This window comes from Lithobates pipiens, unplaced genomic scaffold, assembly GCF_037356315.1.
Source record: "Lithobates pipiens isolate NorthernLeopardFrog02 unplaced genomic scaffold, aLitPip1_a1.2 Scaffold_8, whole genome shotgun sequence".
Classification (NCBI taxonomy): domain Eukaryota; kingdom Metazoa; phylum Chordata; class Amphibia; order Anura; family Ranidae; genus Lithobates; species Lithobates pipiens.
In genome coordinates, this window is record NW_027507903.1 from 177,222,430 (window position 1) to 177,245,843 (window position 23,414).

At 40.1% G+C, this 23,414-nt stretch overlaps 1 protein-coding gene across 1 annotated transcript in view; it reads left to right on the forward strand.

The window, feature by feature from the left end:
* The window catches only part of LOC143962770 (pendrin-like), a 43,936-nt gene that overhangs the window by 4,550 nt on the left and 15,972 nt on the right, over nucleotides 1–23,414 (forward strand). Inside the window, exons 6-14 of the mRNA XM_077472206.1 lie at nucleotides 2,313–2,477; nucleotides 4,741–4,893; nucleotides 4,981–5,063; nucleotides 7,249–7,396; nucleotides 13,409–13,522; nucleotides 17,344–17,421; nucleotides 18,046–18,141; nucleotides 18,258–18,364; nucleotides 21,748–21,817. Coding sequence (XP_077328332.1) covers nucleotides 2,313–2,477; nucleotides 4,741–4,893; nucleotides 4,981–5,063; nucleotides 7,249–7,396; nucleotides 13,409–13,522; nucleotides 17,344–17,421; nucleotides 18,046–18,141; nucleotides 18,258–18,364; nucleotides 21,748–21,817 — 1,014 coding nt within the window. The remainder of the gene's footprint in view (nucleotides 1–2,312; nucleotides 2,478–4,740; nucleotides 4,894–4,980; nucleotides 5,064–7,248; nucleotides 7,397–13,408; nucleotides 13,523–17,343; nucleotides 17,422–18,045; nucleotides 18,142–18,257; nucleotides 18,365–21,747; nucleotides 21,818–23,414) is intronic.

A 23,414-nucleotide genomic window follows, 5' to 3' on the forward strand; every position in this document is an offset into this window, starting at 1 on the left:
CCAGGACTACTTTGGACCTTTTTACAGCCCGTCCCTATGGCAAATGCACTGTGACCTGTGAAACAGCAGAGAGGGAGGGGCGGTGTTTGGAGCAGATCATGGCCATGAGAAAGGTGCAATGGCTGCTAGCTGACCCTTCCGGCAGCTGGAACACCAAGGAGTGGATGGATGACGGGGACTCCTGCAATATTGCCTGCCCGGTGCTAGGGAGAGCCCTGATGTGATGGACAATGAGGCCATGGAGAGGTAAGGAGGGGGATGGATCATCTGATCTACATTGAACTGTGTGTGTGTGTGTCAGGTAGGTCAGTGTATGTTGCATTCTGTACAAACCACATTCCTGAACCCTGTATTCTGAGCACAACACATTTCTTAACCCTGTATTCCGATCAAAATGCATTCCTGAACAATGTATTCTGAGCAAAACGCATTTCTAAACCCTGTATTCTGAGAAAAACACATTCCTAAACCCTGTATCCTGAGCAAAACGCATTCCTGAATCCTGCAATCTGAGCTAAACACATTCCTGAACCCTGTATTCTGAGTAAAACGCATTCCTAAACCCTATATCCTGAGCAAAACACATTCCTGAACCCCGCATTCTGAGCACAACGCACAACGCACTCCTGAACCCTGTATTCTGAGTGAATCTGGTAGAATCGTACATTTTTAGTCACTTAGGGCTCTTCAGAGTGATGATCAGTCCCATCCTCTATATAGAGCCGCTGGTAGGTTTAATTTTGTGTTGCCACTTAATTTTTATTTTGTGTCGCTGTTTGGGCACTCAAAAAGGTTCGCGATCACTGGTATAGGCACTTATTTTAATGTTTTATTTCTATACCTGCAAAAGAGTCCAGCCTGAAGTGATTTAACAGGACTTAATTTTCTGACTAAAGTTTCTCTTAACTATGTGAGTCATGCCCCATAGCATAGCGATTTTATCTCACTGATGCAGAACAAAAATATTTCTTATTTACTAAGCCTTGGAATAATTTCAGCTAAAAGCTTCACAACGGCAGTATTTCATTACCTCATTGTACAATAAAGACATTTTATTAACTGCTTCCGGACCAGCCACAACTTTACTGCAGCAGGCTGGCTCCCCTGCTCGAAATCACGTTACTGTACGTGATCTCGCAAGGTCTGGATAGCAGGCGCACCCGCTGCTCAACGGGGGTGCCGATGCTCGTGGCAGGCGGTCGCAATGACCGCCGGCCACGAGCGATCGTGACCAGGAGACACAGAACAGGGACGAGTGTGTGTGAACACACACTTCCCTGTTCTGTTCTAACAGGAGTGACAGATCCTGTGTTCCTATTAGCTAGGAACCACAATCTGTCACCTCCTGTAGTTAGTCCCTCCCCCTTCAGTTAAAATCACCTCCCAGGTTACACAGTTAACCCCTTCACTGTCCCCTAGTGTTAACCCCTTCACTGCCAGTGAAATTTTTACAGTAATCAATGCATTTTTAATCGCACTGGTCGATGTATTAATGCCATTGGTTCCAAAAATGTGTCAGAATTGTCTGATGTGTATGCCATAATGTCGCAGTCATGATAAAAATCACAGATCGCTGCCATTACTAGTAAAAAAATAAAAAAATAAAAATGCTATAAATCTATCCCTATTTTGTAGACGCTATAACTTTTGCGCAAACCAATCAATATACACTTATTGCGTTTTTTTCCCCAAAAATTCGTAGAAGAATACATCTCGGCCTTAACTGAGGAAAAAAAAAAATTTTGATAGATTTTTGGGGGATATTTATTATAGCAAAAAGTTAAAAAAAATGCGTTTATTTCGAAATGATCACACTTTTTGGTTTATAGCGCAAAGAAATAAAAGCCGTAGAGGTGATCAAATACCACCAAAAGAAAACTCTATTTGTGGGAAAAAAAGGACGTAAATTTTGTTTTGTCAAGTGGCTGCGCCATTGTCAGTCAAAGAGACGCAGTACCGAAACGCAAAAAGTGCTCTGGTCAGGAAGGGGGTAAATTCTTCCAGGGCTGAAGTGGTTAAGGCACTCTAGCAACCAATCAGACTTCAGCTGCGTAGAGCCAGATGAGTGAAAGATGATTTATAATTGGTTGCTATGAGTGGGGGAACATTTTTCTTTGCCTTGTTAAAGAATTTCATAAAGCTAGCACGCTATACACTGTCTACAGCTTACAATACTTTTCTCCTTGTTGTCCCTTAGTAATAGACAACAGTTCAATTTCAATCTTGAGAGTATAAACCAATGGGACATTTGTTTTATTCTGTCATTCCGCAATCTTCCACTCTAAATAATTGATCTGTTTGTATCTTTCCAGCTTGTCTTTGGAATCTTTCAGATTGGCTTTATTGTCAGGTACCTGGCTGACCCTCTGGTGGGTGGCTTCACCACAGCAGCAGCTTTTCAAGTGTTTGTCACGCAAGTCAAACAAATGCTCAATGTACCAACCAACAGCTACAATGGAGTACTCTCTATAATATATGTAAGTTTATGAAAGTTTCTATATATTTTTATAGAAGTGCAATATACCAATTATACACTAAGCAATATGATAGAGTTTCCCCTGTAGATCAGTAAACTATATATACAAATGTTTATTCAGAATTATATCTGCCTGAATAAATCATGATGGAACCATGGGGTACTTATGAGCTGCTGGGCAGTTACATGATCTATGGCTAGTTAGGTCTGTTTTCCCATTGGCAAACGGACAGCTTATTTACTTCTCAAACAAATTAGAAAAAAAAAGCGAAATAGTTACTAGGTTAAACATCCACAGTAGAATCATTATTTCTGTTTCAATGTTTTTATTGATGATCTTGTAGCCGTATTAGTGCAATTGAGAAAATTGAGTACTGTCTGTGTTACTTTTTTTATTTGCACTAACATACAATTTTTCAGGACAAGCTTTTGGGGTATGTCCAGGTCCAAGCAATCAGTACTGCTTGGACCTTTTAGAAGGGGACATACCCCAAAAGCTTGTATGTTAGTGCAGATACAAAAAGTATCACGAACAGTACTCAATTTTCTAATGTTTTTATTGAAGGTTAACATACAAATAGGCAACAATACAGCCATAAGTCCTTGATGGTAAAGGCAAATGGAGCTCGTAAAACAGGTGAGACACAATGAAGAAAATAAAAAAGGCATGCTTTAACAAAGTGTATGATAGGTGCTGCAAACCCAAATAACGTAATTTACTCTAGAAAAAGAGATACCAGAGAGAATCAAAAATAGGAACAAGAGAACGTATATGATAACTCTGCGGGAGCATCTGAAGTGGACCAGAGCCTGATATCTGCTCCATGTTGTTTCAATAGACAACAGGCAGAAAAAGAACAGGGTGTTACATGATTTGTCTTTAAGTCACAATAGGACATTAATCCATCAAAGGAGAAAATGAGGAGAGAAGAATAGGAGGAAGGGAAGGGAATAAGAGAAAAAGAGCTAAGAGAGACAAAATCCACCCATGCGACAGGCCTATCTATCCCACCAAAGAGTACCATCATTATTTCAATTAGTTTGAACACCTGCCTGCGCTGCAGAAATGACTACCATATTTATCAGCGTATAACACATGCTGGCGTATAACACGCACCCCAAGTTTAGGTGGGAATTTTAAGGAAAAAACTTTTAGGAGGGAAGTTTAAGGAAAAAAAAATTAAATGCCCATCAATGCAGCCTTGTCCAGTGTCATTTGCAGCCTTGTCATGCAGCCTTATCAGTGTCCATTTGCAACCTTGTCAGTGTCATTTGCAGCCTTGTCATGCAGCCTTATCAGTGTCCATCTGCAACCTTGTCAGTGTCATTTGCAGCCTTGTCATGTATCCTTGTCAGTGCCTTTTTCAGCTTTGCCATTTAAAAATGGCGCCGCCGAGATACAGAGCCGGATCTTCTGCTTTCGGCCACCTTCGGCCGTTCTCTGTGGCTTTCAGGTGCCTTGGGCATTCTCGGCAGCTTTCGGCCGCTCTCGGTCTATGACTCAGTTTATGTTAAAAACAGAGTGTTTTGTTTGCACACATTTGCAAGTATTTGCGTAATCCGCAGGGACTACTACAAGGCACCTCTGTATATACTGTGGACTTAACTCTAAAATTTCCAGAGTCTCCATAGTAGGAGCACATATAACAAAGGATAGGTTAAGGGCAGGTGTGCCTGGAGGGAGTCCACTCCTCCTTAAAGGCAACGGGATGCTTGTGACACCTAGCAAAAGCACAATGGCAGCAAAGGCATCCAGTGGGTCCCTGCACCCAATGAAACCAACTGTAATAAAAACTGAAAAAAGAACTAATTGTGAAGTATTGCTGCTATCTTGCAAAGCCCAGAAAAATAAATGACAACATTATCTGGCAAAATGAGGAATGCAATCTTTGGCAAGAACTTTCTTGAACTTTGGGGGGGATTTACTAAAATGAGTGCACACGGAATCTGGTGCAGCTGTGCATAGTGACCAATCAGTGTCTAGGTTTTATTGTCAAAGCTTAATTAAATAAGCTAAAGTTAGAAGCTGATTGGTTAATATGTACAGCTGCACCAGGTTTTGTGTGCACTAGTTTTAGTAAATCTCCCCTTTGTGTTTACTACTAAATATTTTGTAGACCCTAGGTAAAATGCTTATGGGTGTTTAGTGGCAAAGTCAGCCCCCATAACATCTGCTCATAATGTAAAATGCACCGTTATTCACCAGAAATATTAGATGAAACCAGTTCAAGTTAAGTAATCTTTGTTCATTTGTTTTTCTACAGACAATTAGGGATATATTTTTAAATATTTCAAAAACGAATATTGCTGATCTGATTGCCGGGCTCCTGACTCTTGTTGTGTGTGTGGTGGTTAAAGAAATAAATGATCGCTACAAACACATATTTCGCGTACCTATCCCTATAGAAGTCTTGGTGGTATGTATTTAAGCATTTAATAAAATTTGAGGTTGAAAAAAAAATGACTGTACTTACTTATTCCTTCAATTTTGTTTTAAAAAACAGACCATAGTGGCTACCGGAATTTCATATGGAGCTAACCTGGCACAGAAATACAATGCAGGCATTGTAAAAACAATTCCTAGTGGGTAAGTGCAGTCATTGTTTATATGTTTTATAATATGAGATTTTTTTCAGTTGAATACTGTAGTATTAAGGGATCACTTTGGAGGTTAGAGAAGTATGGGCTAAAAACAAATAAATACACATGCTCTATGTGGCGGCCTTGGTGTGATGCTGCAGCTGTCCCACATCGGCTTACATCACCAGTAATCGCTTAGTTCTCGGTCTGCTCAGAGCAGAGAGCAGTGACTATCTGCCACTGCTGTCTACTCTTCTCCTCCAGCGTTCACTCTCTGGGCAGAAGCAGCTGGCTCTGGCTTTCAGCTGTGACCTAAGAGGTGGAGACAGATGTCATTTAGGCAGCCGGGTTGATCCCAACAATATTGTCAGGATCCTTCAAGAGCCTGGAGCGGCTTTGCTGACCCAGGAAGTCAGCACAGCACAGGGATGGTGGGAGCCCCTCATAATGAGCACAGCACAGGGATGGTGGGAGCCCCTCATAATGAGCACAGCAGGGGTGCAGCCCCAGGAGGAAGTCAGCACAGCACAGGGATGGTGGGAGCCCCTCATAATGAGCACAGCACAGGGATGGTGGGAGCCCCTCATAATGAGCACAGCAGGGGTGCAGCCCCAGGAGGAAGTCAGCACAGCACAGGGATGGTGGGAGCCCCTCATAATGAGCACAGCACAGGGATGGTGGGAGCCCCTTATAATGAGAGAATGTTCGCAATTGTTGCGAAAAGTTAACGAACCCAACGAAAATTCGTATTTCGTATGAATCCTAATTTAATTTCGGACACGAATTACGGAATACGAATTAACGTCTAATACGAAACGGAACGAAAGAAAACTAAGTTCTTGATGGCGCACATGTTTAATGTCCATGTCTCTATGTACCAGTATATATCACAACATCACTACTTGGTAGCCATGAACTTTTTTGTGGAACATATAGATACAACATAAGTACTACATTCTATAAAAACAATATTTTATTTGTATCAATTAAAACATCACAAATAAAACTGGTGTCTCTTTCGGGGTTCACAAAATGTAGAAATCCAAAGTTATCCACTTGTAAACTACATATGTATATGTTCCTCAAAAAAGTCAATTGCTACCAAGTAGGAATGTTGTGATATATGTGGAGGGGAGAACAGTGACTATCAGTCTCTGCACCCTGCACTGCTCCTCCAGCGCTAACTGGAGCACCAGGCTGGGAAGAAGGCTGGCACAGCCAGGTAGAGCCAGCTGTCACAACTTTTGTCAAGATCTCTACCGAGACTGGCATGGCTTTGCCCAGTTAGCTGACCCACTATTAACTGATTCTGGGTCAAAGGAGAACATTTGACAGAGGTATGGTCATAAAAGGTTTGTCTTATAAGCACTCATTTTAAGGAACGGTTAAGAGTTCAGGTAGGTGAGGAGGTACTTTAGTGTAGGGGATAAACTGTTTCTTTCCAAAACATTGGCCAGCTACATTATGCACATTAGCTCAAAAAGCCATAAGCCTTGTATTGAAACTAAATCACTGTCAGAAACCAAGAATCATTCCTGTAGTGACCTGTCTAGGAAGTATATGGGACAGATTTATGAAGCAGTGAATGTGACATTTATCAAACGTTCACATGTGGTTACTCATTCTCTTTTATTCAAAACACACGAACTAGGAAAACCATGCATGCGTGTCATATTTATGTCTATATGTGTTATATCCTAAGGAGAGTTTCATTTATAATTTTATTAGTATATATACTGTTAAATAGTTCAATCCATATGCTTAAAATAACTTGTAATATACTATATGTCACTACAATAGTTTTAGAAGAATGAGCATAATCGAGATTCAATTTATAACATGTGAATTGAGAAAATGACTAAATGATATACTTGGATTTACAAATAGAGAGCAGTTGCTTTTCTACTTCATATCAATGTAGTGAACAGCAAAATTAACATATATTCAGAAAAAACAGAAGATAAGCCAAAAATGCTGTTTACAAAGCCCTTTGTAAATGTTTTACATTGGTGAGATATAAAAAGTAGTTATTAGTGTTAAGATATCCACGACAGGGTAGAGAACAATAATTGTTTTTCTTTTTATTAATTTGTATAAATCAAATTATTATATATTGTAGAATACAAAGCAGTTTTTGGACCACACCATTTGTAGCGGTAACATTCCTTCTCAATGTCTTTATTTTTTCTTAGTTTTATCCCCCCCATGACTCCAGATGTAAGCCTGTTTTCTGAGTTGTTCAGCTCAGCATTTTCCATTGGAATAGTGGCCTATGCTGTGGCTGTATCTGTGGGAAAGGTGTATGCTACCAAACACAGTTATACAATCAATGGCAATCAGGTAAGCAGCTTGTTTACTGTATTTCACTTGTACTAGCCATCTTTCATGTTTGTTCAGGAAAAAGACAAATTACATTGAATTTTAATTTCATTCGTTAAATGGATAATCTGAGTTGCAGTGTACCCTGCCATTAGCATAGTTAAATGCATGAGACAATGGGCTTTATCCAAAATAATACATGTGGATTATTACATAGTTACATAGTAGGCGAGGATAAAAAAAGACACAAGTCCATCAAGTCCAACCTATATATGTGGTTATATGTCAGTATTACATTGTATATCCCTGTATGTTGCGGTCGTTCAGATGCTTATCTAATAGTTTTTTGAAACTATCGATGCCCCCCACTGAGACCACTGCCTGTGGAAGGGAATTCCACATCCTTGCTGCTCTTAAAGTAAAGAACCCTTTATGCAGTTTAAGGTTAAACCTCTTTTCTTCTCATTTTAATGAGTGGCCATGAGTCTTGTTAAACTCCCTTCTATGGAAAAGTTTTATCCCTATTGTTGGGTAACCAGTATGGTATTTCTATATTAACCTCCCTGGCGGTATGATTCAGTGCGGTTTTAGGTGCTGAAAGCGGTACAATTATTTTGCATGGAAATCTGGCGTTTTATTTTGTAGTCCTGTAATTCTTAGGAATAACTCTCTTAAATCTGTTCAAACCAGAGTCTAGCAGACATCCCGGGTATGATAAAGTTTATAATATAATAAAGAATAATAAAAAATATTCAATAATGTAATCAAATCCTAAAACACTGAAAAAGGGACACTTTTTGGTTGCTATGGACAATCTCCAAATTCCAAGCAGAAAAAACAGTATTTATAATATAAAAGTGCATGCAGGGCACTGCACAGACCACTAGGGACAAAGGGGGGGGGGGGTGTAATTTTGTAATACAGCACTGTAATCTGTAAGATTACAGTGCTGTGTGTGTTTTGTGTACTTTTACTTTTTTGAATTTGCCGCCGTTCTCCACTCCCGTGCGCCGTAACTTCGCAGGGAACATTTGGCACTGTGAATTGAGCGGAGGACAGCTCGCTCACACCGTGGAGGACATCGCTGGATCGAGGGGACAAGGTAAGTAACTGTCCCTGTGTCCTCCCCTGCATCCAGCGAAGCGATCCCGAGTCTGGCTCGGGGTTGCCACTTCTGCTAGTAAATTCCCAACCCGAGCCAGACTCGGGATTACCGCTAGGGAGGTTAAAATAATATCCCCTCTCAAGTGTCTCTTCTCCAGAGAGAATAAGTTCAGTGCCTGCAACCTTTCCTCATGACTAATGTCATCCAGTCCCTATTAGCTTTGTTGCCCTTCTTTGTACTCGCTCCATTTCGAGTACATCCTTCCTGAGGACTGGTGCCCAGAGCTGGATAGCATACTCCAGGTGCAGCCGGACCAGAGTCTTCTAGAGTGGGAGAAAAGAGTCCTCTTTTTAATGCCTGCCAATATTCTGTTTGCTTTGTTAGCAGCAGCTTGGCATTGCATGCCATTGCTGAGCCTATCATCTACTGGGACCCCCAGGTCCTTTTCCATCCTAGATTCCCCCAGAGGTTCTCCCCCCAGTGAGTAGATTGCATTCATATTTTTGCCACCCAAATGCATTATTTTAAATTTTTCTACATTGAACCTCATTTGCCATGTAGTTCCGCACCCCATTCATTTGTTCAGACCTACTTGCAAGGTTTTCACATCCTGCGGATAAGTTATTGCCCTGCTTATTTGGTTCAGATGGTGTCAAGCTTGTGTGGTGGCAACCAGGTGAGGAGTACAAAGGCAAGTGTGTCTCAGTCGAGCATGGCAATGGGATTGTCATGGTAAATTGACACTCTCTCTATTTGTCCTGTAACTGTCATTGAAACTAATTGCAAGGGATAATCAAAAACTTTTGTGTGGTCACTGGAACAGGAATAGAGGGGTTATTTTCAGTTGGGGACATTTGTTCTAGTAGCAACTGATTAAAAAGGAACTGCCTTCCTTTGGATTTCTGTTGTGTCTCGTAAAAATAACCGAAAAAAAATCTAAATAACGACCAGGATCTTAACAATTCTCTACGCCAGCCAGAATAAAAAAAAGAATCTATGCTTTATATATGCTTTAATTTTTACATGGGATCATACCAGTACACCCAGTAACTTGCACGTTACCGTGCAGTCCGGTTTTGCAGCCCATGTATTGCTATGGTTATTTTCTTCTTTTTAATGGGCTACAAAATGCAATAGAACACTTAAAGTAGAGTTCCACCCTGAAATGGAACTTCCGCTGTACGGTTCCCCCCCCCCCCCTCCGGTGTCATATTTGACACCTTTCAGGGGGGAGGGGGAGTTGGAGCAGACACCTGTCTAATCCATGTATTTGCTTCCACCTCTGGCAAAAGAGCGCCACAGAACCCGCGGGGAACTACGCCCCTCGTCCACCCCCCCCGCTGTCTTTTGGGAGACACACAGGTCCCAGAAGACAGCAGGGACCATTCAGAACGCACAGTGCGTCTCGAGAATGCGCAGTAGGAAACAGGCTGTGAAGCCGCAAGGCTTCACTTCTTGATTCCCTTACTGATGAAAATGTCATCTTCCCCAGAGCCAAATGACGTGTCGGCTTCTGGTGAGGTATTGCGGGGCCCTGGACAGATAAGTGTCCTTATTTTAAAAGTCAGCAGTTGCAGTATTTGTAGCTGCTGACTTTTATTTGTTTTTTGCAGGCACTCGTTTTTCAGAACGCAGTGCACCAAACTGCATAGTACTGCGGTTTTATGTGATTTGGTGCCCGCAAACATGCTGCATTTGTTAGGGGCATTTGGGGTGGCCATTAACAATTCAGTGGCAACAGCATGCTCTCATAAGGGCAGGATTTTCACCTGTGGTATGGGAAATGCACATAAAAAAGCTTTCCTCTGAATCACATTTTCGTGTAAACTGGCTCTTATTGTTGCTATTGATGTAAATACACTGTATAATAAAAAGTATAGCCTGTATAGCCGTTTACATTTTGTAAAGCTAAAAAAAAAAAAAAAAAAATACCCTTTGTGTCTACAACTATTTATAAACTATATTAAAGGATATTTATATATTTGTGGACGTGAGAACACATCTGTGTACTGGTTGTATACACCACATTTGATGTCCCCCTGGAGTAAAAAAACAAACAAAACAAAAACACCTGTGCTTGTAAAACTCACCTTCAAACCGGAGCAGACCCCTTGTACAATGGTACAAAGAACTGCTACCAGTTAGAAGGCAATAGCCAATCTGGCCACCATGTTAGTTGAAGGTGGACAGTCAGGGGCAGTAAAACTGTGGCTCAACTATTTTTACCACTGTCCAGGTACAAATATAAATGAACCCGAAGAGTGCAGGGCATCTAGATTCTGCTCCCTGAGGAGGTGTCACAATGGTGACCTGTACTGAGCGTATTGATGCCGAAAGCTGCTGATGTCATCATGTTAGCATCACTCTTTGTATCATCCAGGACCAGCCACCGCTAGGAGAAGAGTGAAGAGGACCCATCATGTCATGTGACCAACATAAGACCCCTTTCACACTGGGGCATTTTTCAGGTGTTTTTCAAGTGCTTTAGCATTAAAAAAAGAGCCTGTAAAGCGCCTGAAAGAAGCCTCATCTGCAATCCCAATGTGGAAGCCCAAGTGCTTTCACACTAAGGCGCTGCACTGGCAGGGTGTCAAAAATAGTCCTGCAAGCAGCTTCTTTGCAGCGCCTTTGGAGTGGTGAATACACTGCTCCTAAAACGCCCCTTCCCATTGATTTCAATGGGAAACACCTGCAAAGCGCTTTTGGCAGCAGCGATTTTAACCATTTATTTGGCCACTAGCGGGGGTTAAAAGTGCCCCGCTAGCGCTCAAAAAACGCTGGTAAAGCGCCGCTAGTTTAAGGCGTTTTTCAGGTGCTGGCAGTGTGAAAGGGCTCCTAAAGCACTTGGGCTTTCACATAGGTATTGCAGATGAGGCTTCTTTCAAGCGCTTTACATGCACTTTTTTTAACGCTTAAGTGCCTGAGAAACGCATGAAAAACACCCCAGTGTGAAAGGGGTCTTACTAAAAAGAATTGAAAAAATTAAAAAACTGATAACATATTACTGGGGTCCTCAAGAAAGGGAGTTCTCTGGTGGAAGGAAATCATGAGGCTCACAATTGGGCTTTAAAAAGCTAGTATACTCAAAAAACTTAAACATGTACATTAAAATGTACACTCAATTACCAAAAGTATTGGGACACCTGCCTTTACAAGCACATAAACTTTAATGCCATCCCAGTCTTATGCCCTGTACATACGGTCAAACTTTCCAATGGAAAATGTACGATTGGACTGTGTTGTCCGAAATTCCGATCATGTGTGGGCTCCATCTGACTTTTTCCGTCGGAATTTCCGACAGACAAAGTTTGATAGCTGGATCTAACATTTTCCGACAACAAAACCCGATTGTTTAAATTCCAATCATGTGTATACAATTCTGACGCACAAAGTGCCATGCATGCTCAGAATGAATTATGAGACGAAAGCTATTGGCTACTGGCCTCTTTATAGTCCCGGTACGTGGTTTACGTCACCTCGTTCTGAATGATCGGATTTTCCAACAACTTTGTTCGACCGTGTGTATGCAAAACAAGTTTGGGCTAAAATCCGTCTGAAAAAATCAGACAGATTTTGTCATCGGAATGTCCGACCGTGTGTACAGGGCATATGTTTGTAGGGCTCAGTATTGAGTTGGCCCACCATTTGCAGCTATAACAGCATCAACTCTTCTGGGAAGGCTGCACATAAGGTGTCGGATAAGGCTTGTTCAATTTGTTTCGTAACAAATCGAAATTTGGCTGGATTTTTCATCCGAATAAAAAAAATAAAGAATTTCAACTAATACGAAAGAAATTATAGTGGATATAACAAATGAAATCGACATGATTTGGTAATTTGTTAAAGATCTAATGAAACAAAGTAAATCTTACAGTCCAATCAGCTGATTAATTTTGTCCTGGAGGTTGGATACTGGCAAAGTGCATTCCTGAGAACTGAGTGAGAAGGGTGTTGTATTGTATTTGAGCAGAGAAGAGATATTGTCATTGTGTGTGTTAAAAGATTCAACATACAAACGACTTTGCAAACTACGAATCATTATCACGAATATATATATATATATATATATATATATATATATATATATATATATATATATATACACACACATAAATATGGAATTTCAATGAATATGAACAAAATTATAGCGCATATAACAAATGAAATTCGACATGATTCGAGATTCAGTATAACGAATTATCATAACAAATATAACCGAACGAAATTATGTATTTTACAAATGACAACGAACCGAAACTAAACAAAATTTTCCGTTGTGCACAAGTCTATTTAGGAGTGTATATATGGGAATGTTTGACCATTCTTCCAGAAGCGCATTTATGAGGTCAAACACTGATATGGATGAGAAAGCCTGGCTTGCAGTCTCCATTCTAATTCATCCCACAGGTGTTCTATTGGGTTGAGGTCAGAATTCTGTGCAGACCAGTTAAGTTCCTTGACCCCAAACTCACTCATCCATGTCTTTATGGACCTTGCTTTGTGCACTGGTCCAAATCATTAGGTGGAGGGGGGATTATGGTATGGAGTTGTTTTTTGGGGGTTGGGCTTGGCTCTTAGTTTCAGTGAAGGGAACTCTTAAGGCATCAGCATACCAAGACATTTTGGACAAATTCCTAAACCTTGTAGACAGCCTTCCCAGAAGAGTTGAAGCTGTTATAGCTGCTAAGGGTGGACCAACTCAATATTGAACCCTACGGACTAAGACTGGGATGCCATTAAAATTCATGTGCGTGTAAAGGCGGGTGTCCCAATACTTTTGGTAATATAGTGTAGATATCCAACTATTACCAGCATGAGCCACCAGTAAAGGAAAACAGGTTAAGTAACAAACTAATAGTCTCTTAATGTTTTCTTGTCTTACAGCAGTAACTTATGAAAACAGTTCTATTGTTTCTTTTTGCTTACAGGAATTCATTGCATTTGGCGTCAGCAATTTATTCAGTGGGGCTTTCTCTTGCTTTGTTGCCACTACTGCCTTGTCACGTACAGCTGTCCAAGAAAGTACAGGTGGAAGAACTCAGGTGAGTGACACAAACATATATCAAAGTTGTGCACAAAGGACAACTGCTGGCACACACAGAAGATGTTCAGTTTCATAGTATGCATTTTGCTATTCAGACATTTAAAAGCAAACAGAAAGAAGCAGTGCAACATGCTCATAGTGCAATAGTTTAAACCAAATTTTAATAAAAAGTTAGTAAAAATACACTCACAAACATTGGAGTAAAGAATGGCAAAACCTCAGGGAATAGTCCGATCCCATCAATAGGTCTCCAGTCCTGATGAAGGGGACATCAGGCTGATGAAGTGGAGGTCTACCATGAAACGAGCTCCTGCCTCGCTGTGACATTATAACTTGGGATGGCATCCTGATAAGTGGATGCTGACTGGTATTTTCCTTTTAATCCTGGAGCTGCTTCTTCCATCTGAGGCTCCCTGAGAACTGTGGCCAGGGCTAAATATCTCTCTCTAGGGCACCTGACTATTTCTAGTCCCTGTACTTGTGTTGTCCTTTACTCAAATGTCTGTGAGTGTTTCTTTTAAGAACTTTTAAGAAATGTTCTCTTTGTATTTACTTTTACGTGTCCACTCTGGAGCCCCCACTCCTCTTCATGCAAGCTGGCTGCACAAGGCTGTTATTAGTATCAGGTTCAGCTGACTGCTGTGAAGTTGTCTGGACTACCGCTGAGCCTTTTAACCACTTCAGTCCCAGAAGATTTACCCCCTTTAAGACCAGACCATTTTTGTGGATATGGCACTGCGTTAATTTAACTGACAATTGTGCAGTTGTGCGATGCTGTACACAAACAAACGTGATGTTCTTTTTTCCACACAAATAGAGCTTTCTTTTGGTGGTATTTGATCACCTCTGCGGTTTTTATTTTTTGCGCTATAAACAAAAAAAGACCGACCATTTTGAAAAAGAAACAATATTTTTTACTTTCTGCTATAAAACATATCCAATAAAAAAATGTAAAAAATCAAATTTCTTCATCAGTTCAGGCCAATATGCATTCTGCTACATATTTTTGGCCCAAAAAATCCCAATAAGCATATATTGATTGGTTTGCGCAAAAGCTATATCGTCTACAAACTAAGGGTTATTTTTATGTAATTTTTATTTATTTCTTTTTTATTACTAGTAATGGCGGCGATCAGCGATTTTTAACAGCACTGCAACATTGCAGAGGACAAATAGGACACCTAACTGACACTTTTTACACTTTTTGGGGAATAAAAAATATGTACTTTCACTGTAGTAATGACACTGACTGGAAAGAGGTTAACATCAGGGATGATCAAAGGGTTAACTGTGTTCCCTGGGAGTGCTTTCTAAATGTGGGGGGGATGCTGTGACTGGAGGAACACAGAGATCCGTGTTTCTGCTTAGCAGAAACACAAGATCTCCATCTTTCTCCCTCACAGAACGGCGGTCTGCCTTGTTTACATAGGCAGACCACCGTTCTGCCTCTCTTGTGAATGATCGTGGGGTGACGGCGGCCATCACAGGCAGCCGGACTCACTGATTGGCTCCTGCTGTGCCCAATCACAGCGAGAGTGTGATGTAATTACTGTATGTAATTTTGCGCAAGAGGGACGTCCTGCTGCAGTATATCTGTGTGGGTCGGTCCTAAAGTGGTTCATGTAGTTAATGCATGATTTGCTACATCATCTTTATATAAAATACTTTTTTTCAACTGTTTCTGTTGTGTCTTTTTTTATTTTTTTTATCTTTGCTTTTCTTACTAATTCTGGCTGGACCTCTGGGTTTTTTTAATTTTTATTTTCACACCTTAGACTTTGTCTGTAAAATACTGAATGGCTTAAATGTCTGATTTCTAGCATTTAAAAACCTGAAAAAGTGTTTAAATTAATCTTATTACGCTTTCTACTTTAATTATGCTGGCTGCATACTTTCCAAGTTAAGTGTTGTTACAATATGTGGTAATTAGATACAGTATGTGTATAAAATGTTCTGCATTTATCAAAAATGAATGTGTCCACACCACTTCACTAATAATCAGAAAACCAAAAAAATCTTATGTGCACATGTGATAAACACTCAGTCACCACAAATGTACAAACCCTAAAAACAGCAAAAAGCAGCTGACACAAAAAATGCATACATCCACCTGTGCAAAATGCAAATTTAAAAAAACAAACTCTATAAAGTGCAGCACTATCCCTCAACGACATATATAATAAATATGTATATAAACTAATCAGTGCATAAATGATATGTGATACATAATAGATAACACTTGTGAAAATCGAAAAATCTCTTAAAAATCTGTAATTCATTAAAGTCCATCAAAGAAAATATTTTTTCCAACTTCCAGTGAATGTGCCATACCACACACCATAGGTTCTTCACTTATCCATCTGCGTGCCCTTCACCCCACCTTTGCGTGTCCTCTCACCTGCTTAGGTAGACCTCTTTGGGTAGGTGAGGTCAGCATATGCTTTTGAAGTATTAGAGTGGCACTGCTCCACCATCTGAACAGTCATGGTCCTCAGCTCCCCAGCACAGTATAACAATCATATAAGAAGCCAGAGGAAGATACCATAGTGCAGATCGCTTATATCAAAAATGATTGAAATACAAAATAATATCGCATTTAAGAAGTGAACAGACAGCATATCTCAGCAGGTGGCATACTTTTCCTTGTCGAAATATTTTATTGTAAAGTTCAATAAAGAAATAACATTGTACAAATAACATGTTGCAGTAATAATACAGTCATAGAGAAGGAGCTCAATTGCATTTGTAGCGGTACCCCCATGGGGGCTGCTGATTTTGTTCATTACCTTTTGCCAGATTGCTCCGCTTAGCTCCAACTTCCTCCTCCCACGCTGTCCGGCACATCCCCGCATGGGACGTCTGGTAGTCCTCCAGCACTACATGCTGACTTTGTCTCCAGGGGCCAGGATTTTGACCTCCCTGGAATCACCTCAGGCTACCCGACTCTGGGATCTCTGAACTCCTGGGCCTTAAGCCTCGAACTTCTCCCCCTCCAGAGCATGTGACCCCCCCTTTTTATGAGAGACCGCCCCTTGACCATATATATTAACCATTGGTCAATTCTATTACATGGGTTTCTGCCACTCAGGTCCTCTCTTTCCAGCAAAATCCACTGTCAAGTAGAGGAGGTATCCCTGAGCCCAAGTGTGAACCCTCCCAACCCTGAATAAAAAAACAGGCCTAGTAGAGAGCAGGACCCTGGCTAAATTTACCTGTCTCTATATCTTATACTGTCAGAAAAACATCACTAAGCACCTACCTAAAAGTAGAGGGTGCTACACATTTATATAAATAATCTAATAGCATATCCTAAAGGATAATAAAATAATGTCAAGAACAGAATAGAGATGCTGTTGATAGTAAGTTTATGAGACTCAAGGTACTTTATATTAATATAGGAGTAATAGTCATTATTATAATCTTGACAATATAAAAAGACTATTAAGTGCGTAAAAATGAGAGTTTCAAAATCATAATGAAAATCATAAAGAAAGTACAGAAAAGAAGAAAGGAGAGAGAAGAAGTAGAGAAAGAAGAATGGAAAAGTCCACAAGGTCAGGCCATGAGCCACAACTACTATTAGAGAACATATGTTATAAAACTCCTCATTCAAGGTACCACAGCAATAGTACTTGGTAGTCAAAGGTTTGTGGCATGGTATAATCAATCCAGGGCTGCCACGTTTTTTCAAATTAAGGGATGGCAGCAAACGTTTGAAGTTAATTGTTGTTACTAAGTTACAATATATGCTAATTAATAGTCAACTTAATTTTGCTTATGATGGAATGAATAAATCAAAGAAAAATCTGTATTTTCCAGATTGCTGGTATAATTTCAGCCTTCATTGTGCTGATCGCAATAGTAGCACTGGGCAGACTCCTCGAACCTTTACAGAAGGTATGTATTTTAGCAACTAGCTTGCCAATGCATTTTTTTTATTATGGTCTCTTATTATTATATATCCATACCTGTATGCAGCAGATAAACACAGGCTCTAAAAAAAACACATTATTTTTAAATAATTTCTACCATAAAACTATATATTTTTTCTTTTTAAATGTAAAGGTGTTGTATACATTACCTTACTTGAACTTTAAAATGTATTTTTTTTTAAAACTAGGCTTTCTTTTCAATGTTGCATGATATACACTTTGAAGAAATATTTTGCCACCTTGCACTTTTGCTTTGCGGTTAATGGTTTAGAATATGCCATAAAGTAACATCTGGGAAATTATGGCTTATTAAGCCTATTCATGTAAGTCATTAACCACCTTCCTGTGTTCTCATTTATCCATCCTAATGGTGGTGGTAATGGAAGAAAGAAAGGTAAAGGATAAACATTTCCTGGTTACTATCTTTCTTTTTACTCTAGAGAAGAAAATGTCTACTTTTCCATATAACATAATAGTTATGTATTACTATAAGGTAGCACTTTGTGAGGAAATGGTGCAAAGCTTATACACTATCTTATTCTATGTGAAGATCATGAAAATTTTATTATTCTGGTTGTTTTCTTCACAGTCAGTACTGGCTGCTATTGTTATTGCAAATCTTAAGGGAATGTTCTGGCAAGTGTTTGATGTTCCGCCATTATGGAGACAGAATAAATGGGACGCAGTGAGTACTCAGTGCTGCTTTATTTCTAGAAAGATTCAAAAGAAATCCTAAATGGTAAAATATGCCTATAACATACCTATAAAATTGTTAAAAGTTATATTTATATGTTATTCCAGGTCATTTGGGTATTCGCCTGCATTGCCTCCATCATATTAGGACTTGATCTAGGACTGTTGGCTTCAGTCATTTTTGGACTACTGACCATAGTCCTTCGTGTTCAGTTGTAAGTACATCTACATACCTCTGCCATGCAAATCATATGCAGCATAACAATTGGTATTGGCTAAATTGGGAACTAAAGGAGAATACTCCATTTTTAACCACTGTCACTAAAACCTATTAGTAAAAAAAAAATTCCTTCTGGCCCCGAAGTTGAACTGACTGTCTCATTAATTCAAACATAAACTATGAAAGATTTTGGTCAGAGTTTATAAGCTTGTATTTTATATACTAAAATTCAGAAATAGCCCATGGGCTGCAAATAAGCTTGTTAATGGCTGTGAACCAAGGCATTCTCAGACACTGACACTATGCACAGAGCAGACCTAAGCAGCTATGTACTATGTGACCATTATGATGACCAATCAAAGATATAAACAGTGAACTGCTTACATGCAAAGGCCCTCCTCTTCCTATTAATAACTGATAAAAGTGGAAGGAGAAACTAATAAATGATGTCTCATTCACTAGACCAGCAGTTGCAGCAGCAATAGAGGATAGCTTTTTTAAACCAATTAATCTCCAGTATATCTCAGCTGCATGAAGTCTCAGTTTTGAATATTTATTAATCACTTAAAGTGCTTGTAAACCTTTATATGCAAAGGGGAAAAAATATTATATCCTATGCAGATTTTGTAAATGTGCCCACTTACAAAGAAATGAAGAGTCTATGATTCTTATCATACGTGTATTTTAAATGATAGAGATATTCTATCAACCAAAAATCCATGATACAAATGTTATACATTGAGTTGCAGTTCAGTGAGTAAAATAAATATTTGATCCCCAAGCAAAACATGACTTAGACCAGCTAGGCCACTCTATGGCCTTCCTATGCTTCTTCTTGAGCCACTCATTTGTTGCCTTGGTAGTATGTTTTGGGTCATTGTCATGCTAGAATACCCATCCATGACCCATCTTCAGTGTTCTGGTTGAGGGAAGAAGGTTCTCATCCAAGATTTTACAATACATGGCCCAGTCAATTGGCCCCTCAATGCGGCAAAGTCAGCCTGTACCTTTAGCAGAGAAACAGCCCCAAAGCATAATGTTTCCAACTCTGTGCTTGACTGTAGGGATGGTGTTCTTAGGGTCATAGTCAGCATTTGTCTTCCTCCAAACATGGCGAGTCGAGTTAATGCAAAATAATCTCATTGGAACACAGCACTTTCTCCCCATCTTTTTCTGAATCATTTAGATGTTCATTGGCAAACTTCAGGGCCTGTACATGTGTCTTCTTGAGCCTGTACATCTTCTTTGGCCTGTACATGTGTCTTCTTGAGGAGGGATATCTTTTGGGTGCTGCAGGACTTCAATCCACTGCGGAATATTGTCTTACCAATGGTTTGTTTGCTGACTGTGGTCCCAACTGCCTTGAGATCATTCACAGGCTCCCCCTGTGTAGTTTTTGGCTGATTCCTCACTTTTGACCTAATGATAATCCTTACCCCATGAGGTGTAATCTTGCATGGAGCTCAGGACCGAGGACGATTGATTGGTTATTTATGTATTTATTCCATTTGTGAATAATTGTGCCAACAATTGTCTTCTTCTCACCAAGCTTCTTGTTGATGGTCTTGTAGCCCATTCCAGCCTTGTCCAGGTCTACAATCTTGTCCCTAATATCCTTTGACAGCTCTTTGGTCTTGCCCATGATGATGAGGCTTGAATGAAAGAAAGAGATTCTGTGAACAGGTGTCTTTTTTACACGTACGACTTGTCGTTAGGAGCACCTTCTTAAATTGATATGACTAATCTGTGTACCACATGAGCACATACTGTAGCCAGCCTGTGGGAGCCAGAATTATTGTTGGTTGGTAGGAGATCAAATACTTATTTTACCCACTGAACTGCAACTCAATTTATAACATTTGTATTATGTGTTTTTTTCTGGATTTTTGGTTGATATTTTGTCACTATCATATAAAATACACCTATGATAAAAAAATATAGATCCTTTATTTATTTGTATGTGGGCAAACTTACAAAATCTGCAGGGGATCAAATAATTATTTTCACCACTGTATACCCACTGAAGTGACAAGGCTCACGTGATACACAGAGATAAAACACATCCTCCTACATAAGTTGTACCTGTATATCTGCTTCCCTCACTTCTTTATAGCATTCTAAAGCACACAGATCAAAAACTTTTTCTCAGCTCCAACAGGCAGGGGATCTGATGTCACACACTGCACAGCATAGAGAGGAAAGCTGAGTGTAATCTGAGACCTGAGTGGAGGGAAAGGACACACCCCTTTACAAAATCTCCTCGAAAAACATGCACAGCTGACGCTGTCAATCATCTTCTGTGTGCTATGTGGTGTCGGCATGACTTATCAAAATTGACTCATGCAGATAGCAGAGGGATTCTCTATTCATTTTGTACTCCATAGGTTTACAACCACTTTAACCTCCCTTATCCTGCACATTTGAACCCTAACCCATCAATCGCTATCTTCCCACCATTTGTGACATATTCTTTACCTCCTCCTCCCTCTATATATAACCTGTACAATAAATGTATTGGGTGCAGCATTACCAAGCTCCATGTTGTAGCCCCTTCAGTATGAGCATTTTAATAAATTTTAAAAAGTTGAAGCAAAAAAATGAGATCACCTTGTCTTCATTTCTATATTGTTCTTAATTTTCCAAAAAGTGTGGGAAAACAATGAGATCAAATTATATACTTTCCAAAAAAGACTAGTTGGTACTTTCCTGGCATGTTATGTACAATATTTTATAGCAAAAATTAGAAAGGGAAACAGGTCGTTTAAAAGTTTTTTAGTCCTTTTTCCTTTCTACATAAAAAAAAAAAACAACAGTTCCATTTGCCTAAAAAACAAATGACATAAAATGATTTGGGTACAGTTTTGCACTATAGAGTAATTGTCAGTCAAACTATCACAGCACTGGAAACCGAAACCTGGTCTGGTAAGGAAGGATTATATGCAGGCTATTACTAAATAGGTTGACATTTGCAGGCTGAACGTGATACATAAGATATATGTTCTATATAGTATTAACACTTTAATGTAATGAATGAATCTGCCACTTGCAGATTATGAAACTTGAACAAGTGCATGATTTTAAAGCATGAGATTCCACATGTCTCAGATGCAATATTAAACAGAATACTCCTGTTTACTCTCCTTTTAGTGAAGTGTCATACAAATGTCTATAGCAATATGTACAGTAAATACTTTGCAAAAGCTGTAAAATGGTGCATAGGGGTGCTTTCCAATAGTGTCTTCACTGAAACATACTAATACAGTATTTAAATAAAAGGTACTGCATTTTTATACTCTAGAGTCTAAGTATAAATGTTGAATATTCCAGATATTCAAGATATCTCAAAGTATACCAATTAATATGTAACATTTTTTCCAGCCCATCTTGTGGTGCTCTTGGAAATGTGCCTGGAACAGACCTATACAAGGAGGTCAAAAAGTACAAGACTGTAAGTAGAAAACATGGACCTTTTTTTGCTGTTTTTGTAGTGTACATTTAGAATATTACATTATGACCCTGGTAGCTGAAACCTGTACTAGTAATTGATGTGATACACAACTTCTGTTTCCTTAAATTGGATGTAGCAAAGAAAGTATGTAACAGCACAGCATGAATTACTAAGTAAAAAGTATATCTAACCCAAAACCAAACACCTAAAATATACCTAAACCCAAGCGCAAAAATGTAATACAATGCTTCTTACTAGTTCCTAGATGTGATGACTGCATTTGTATTTGTATCGGCCATAACCCTCGATGCGGCGGCATTAACTTTTGGGCTTACCGGTTACCTCCGCTTGGCTTGTTTTTCCATGTCTAGGCGTTCCCAGGGTTAGTACCCAACAACTTTGGACGCTGACACCATAAAAGTCCTTTAAGAAGGTTTTTATTTGCAGGGGTAACATCCAACAAACACAGTCTTGTATGGGAACATAGGGCAATGGTGAAGAAACTCAGGCACATTGAACTGCTAGTAATCAGAAAGTCTCTAGTACAGCCCAGAGAGTAGCCACTCGCAGCTGGGTGCTTTAAAGCTGAACAAATCTCTAGCCAGAGACTATGGCAGTCAGCACTTTAATCCGGAACTTGCAAGGTCTCTAACCTTGAATAAGTTTGCAACCAAAAGTGAACAGGAACCTTTTCTCAGTACCTGGAACGTCCTCTGTCTCCTTGGCAGTACTGGAAAACGGACGGTAGTGTCCTTGACAACTCAGCAACCAGGCACTTCTTGGGATGCCAGCTTGTTGGCCCTCCTCTGAAGAGTCCTCCCCCGATCGCTTACACAAGCTGTGGTGCCCCTCCAAGTTGAGAGCACACCCGGACGCCTTGAATCCTCCCTCAGTTACTGCGCCTCGGACCAGCCAGTTCCGAGACCCGGGAACAGATGGGTCTTTCCCCCAGACCATGCGAGTCTAATGGGGCTAGTCAGACTGACCATGTTGTGGTGCGGCCTTGCTCCCGTGACCAGGACTCCTTGCGGGGCTACCCGGTCCAGCTACAGGAACAGGCAGCTCTGTCCTCACGGACGAACCCCAAACATGTGACTTCAACATCTTAAGTACCCTTCCCCAGACTCCTCAGCGGGGCCAGATGCACCCACTGATTGATTCCGGGAAACACCGATACCTAAAGCATCTAACCAGGCCTGGTTCTAAGCCTGTCATGTGCACCCACCGTACAGACAAGGCAGAACTCTAAGCCCTTGTACACACGGTCGGAGATTCCGACAACCAAATCCGTCTGAGTAATTCCGACGGATTCGTTCCGGAAGAGGTCCGGAAGTGATGTTGCATACATATGGTCGGACTAAGTTGTTGGAAAATCCGATTGTACATAACGTGATGACGTTATTTGTTACAACGGGATTACGTTCAGGCTAGTAGCCAATAGCTTTGGTCTAGGAATTTGATCTGAGCATGCGTGGCACTTTGTCCGTCGGAGTAGGCTACACATGATCGGAGTATGTCCGATCGGAGCATTTTGTCTGAAAATTTTACCGGCAAGTTGGAAAAGTTGGTCCGTCGGATATTCCGACAGAAACAGTCC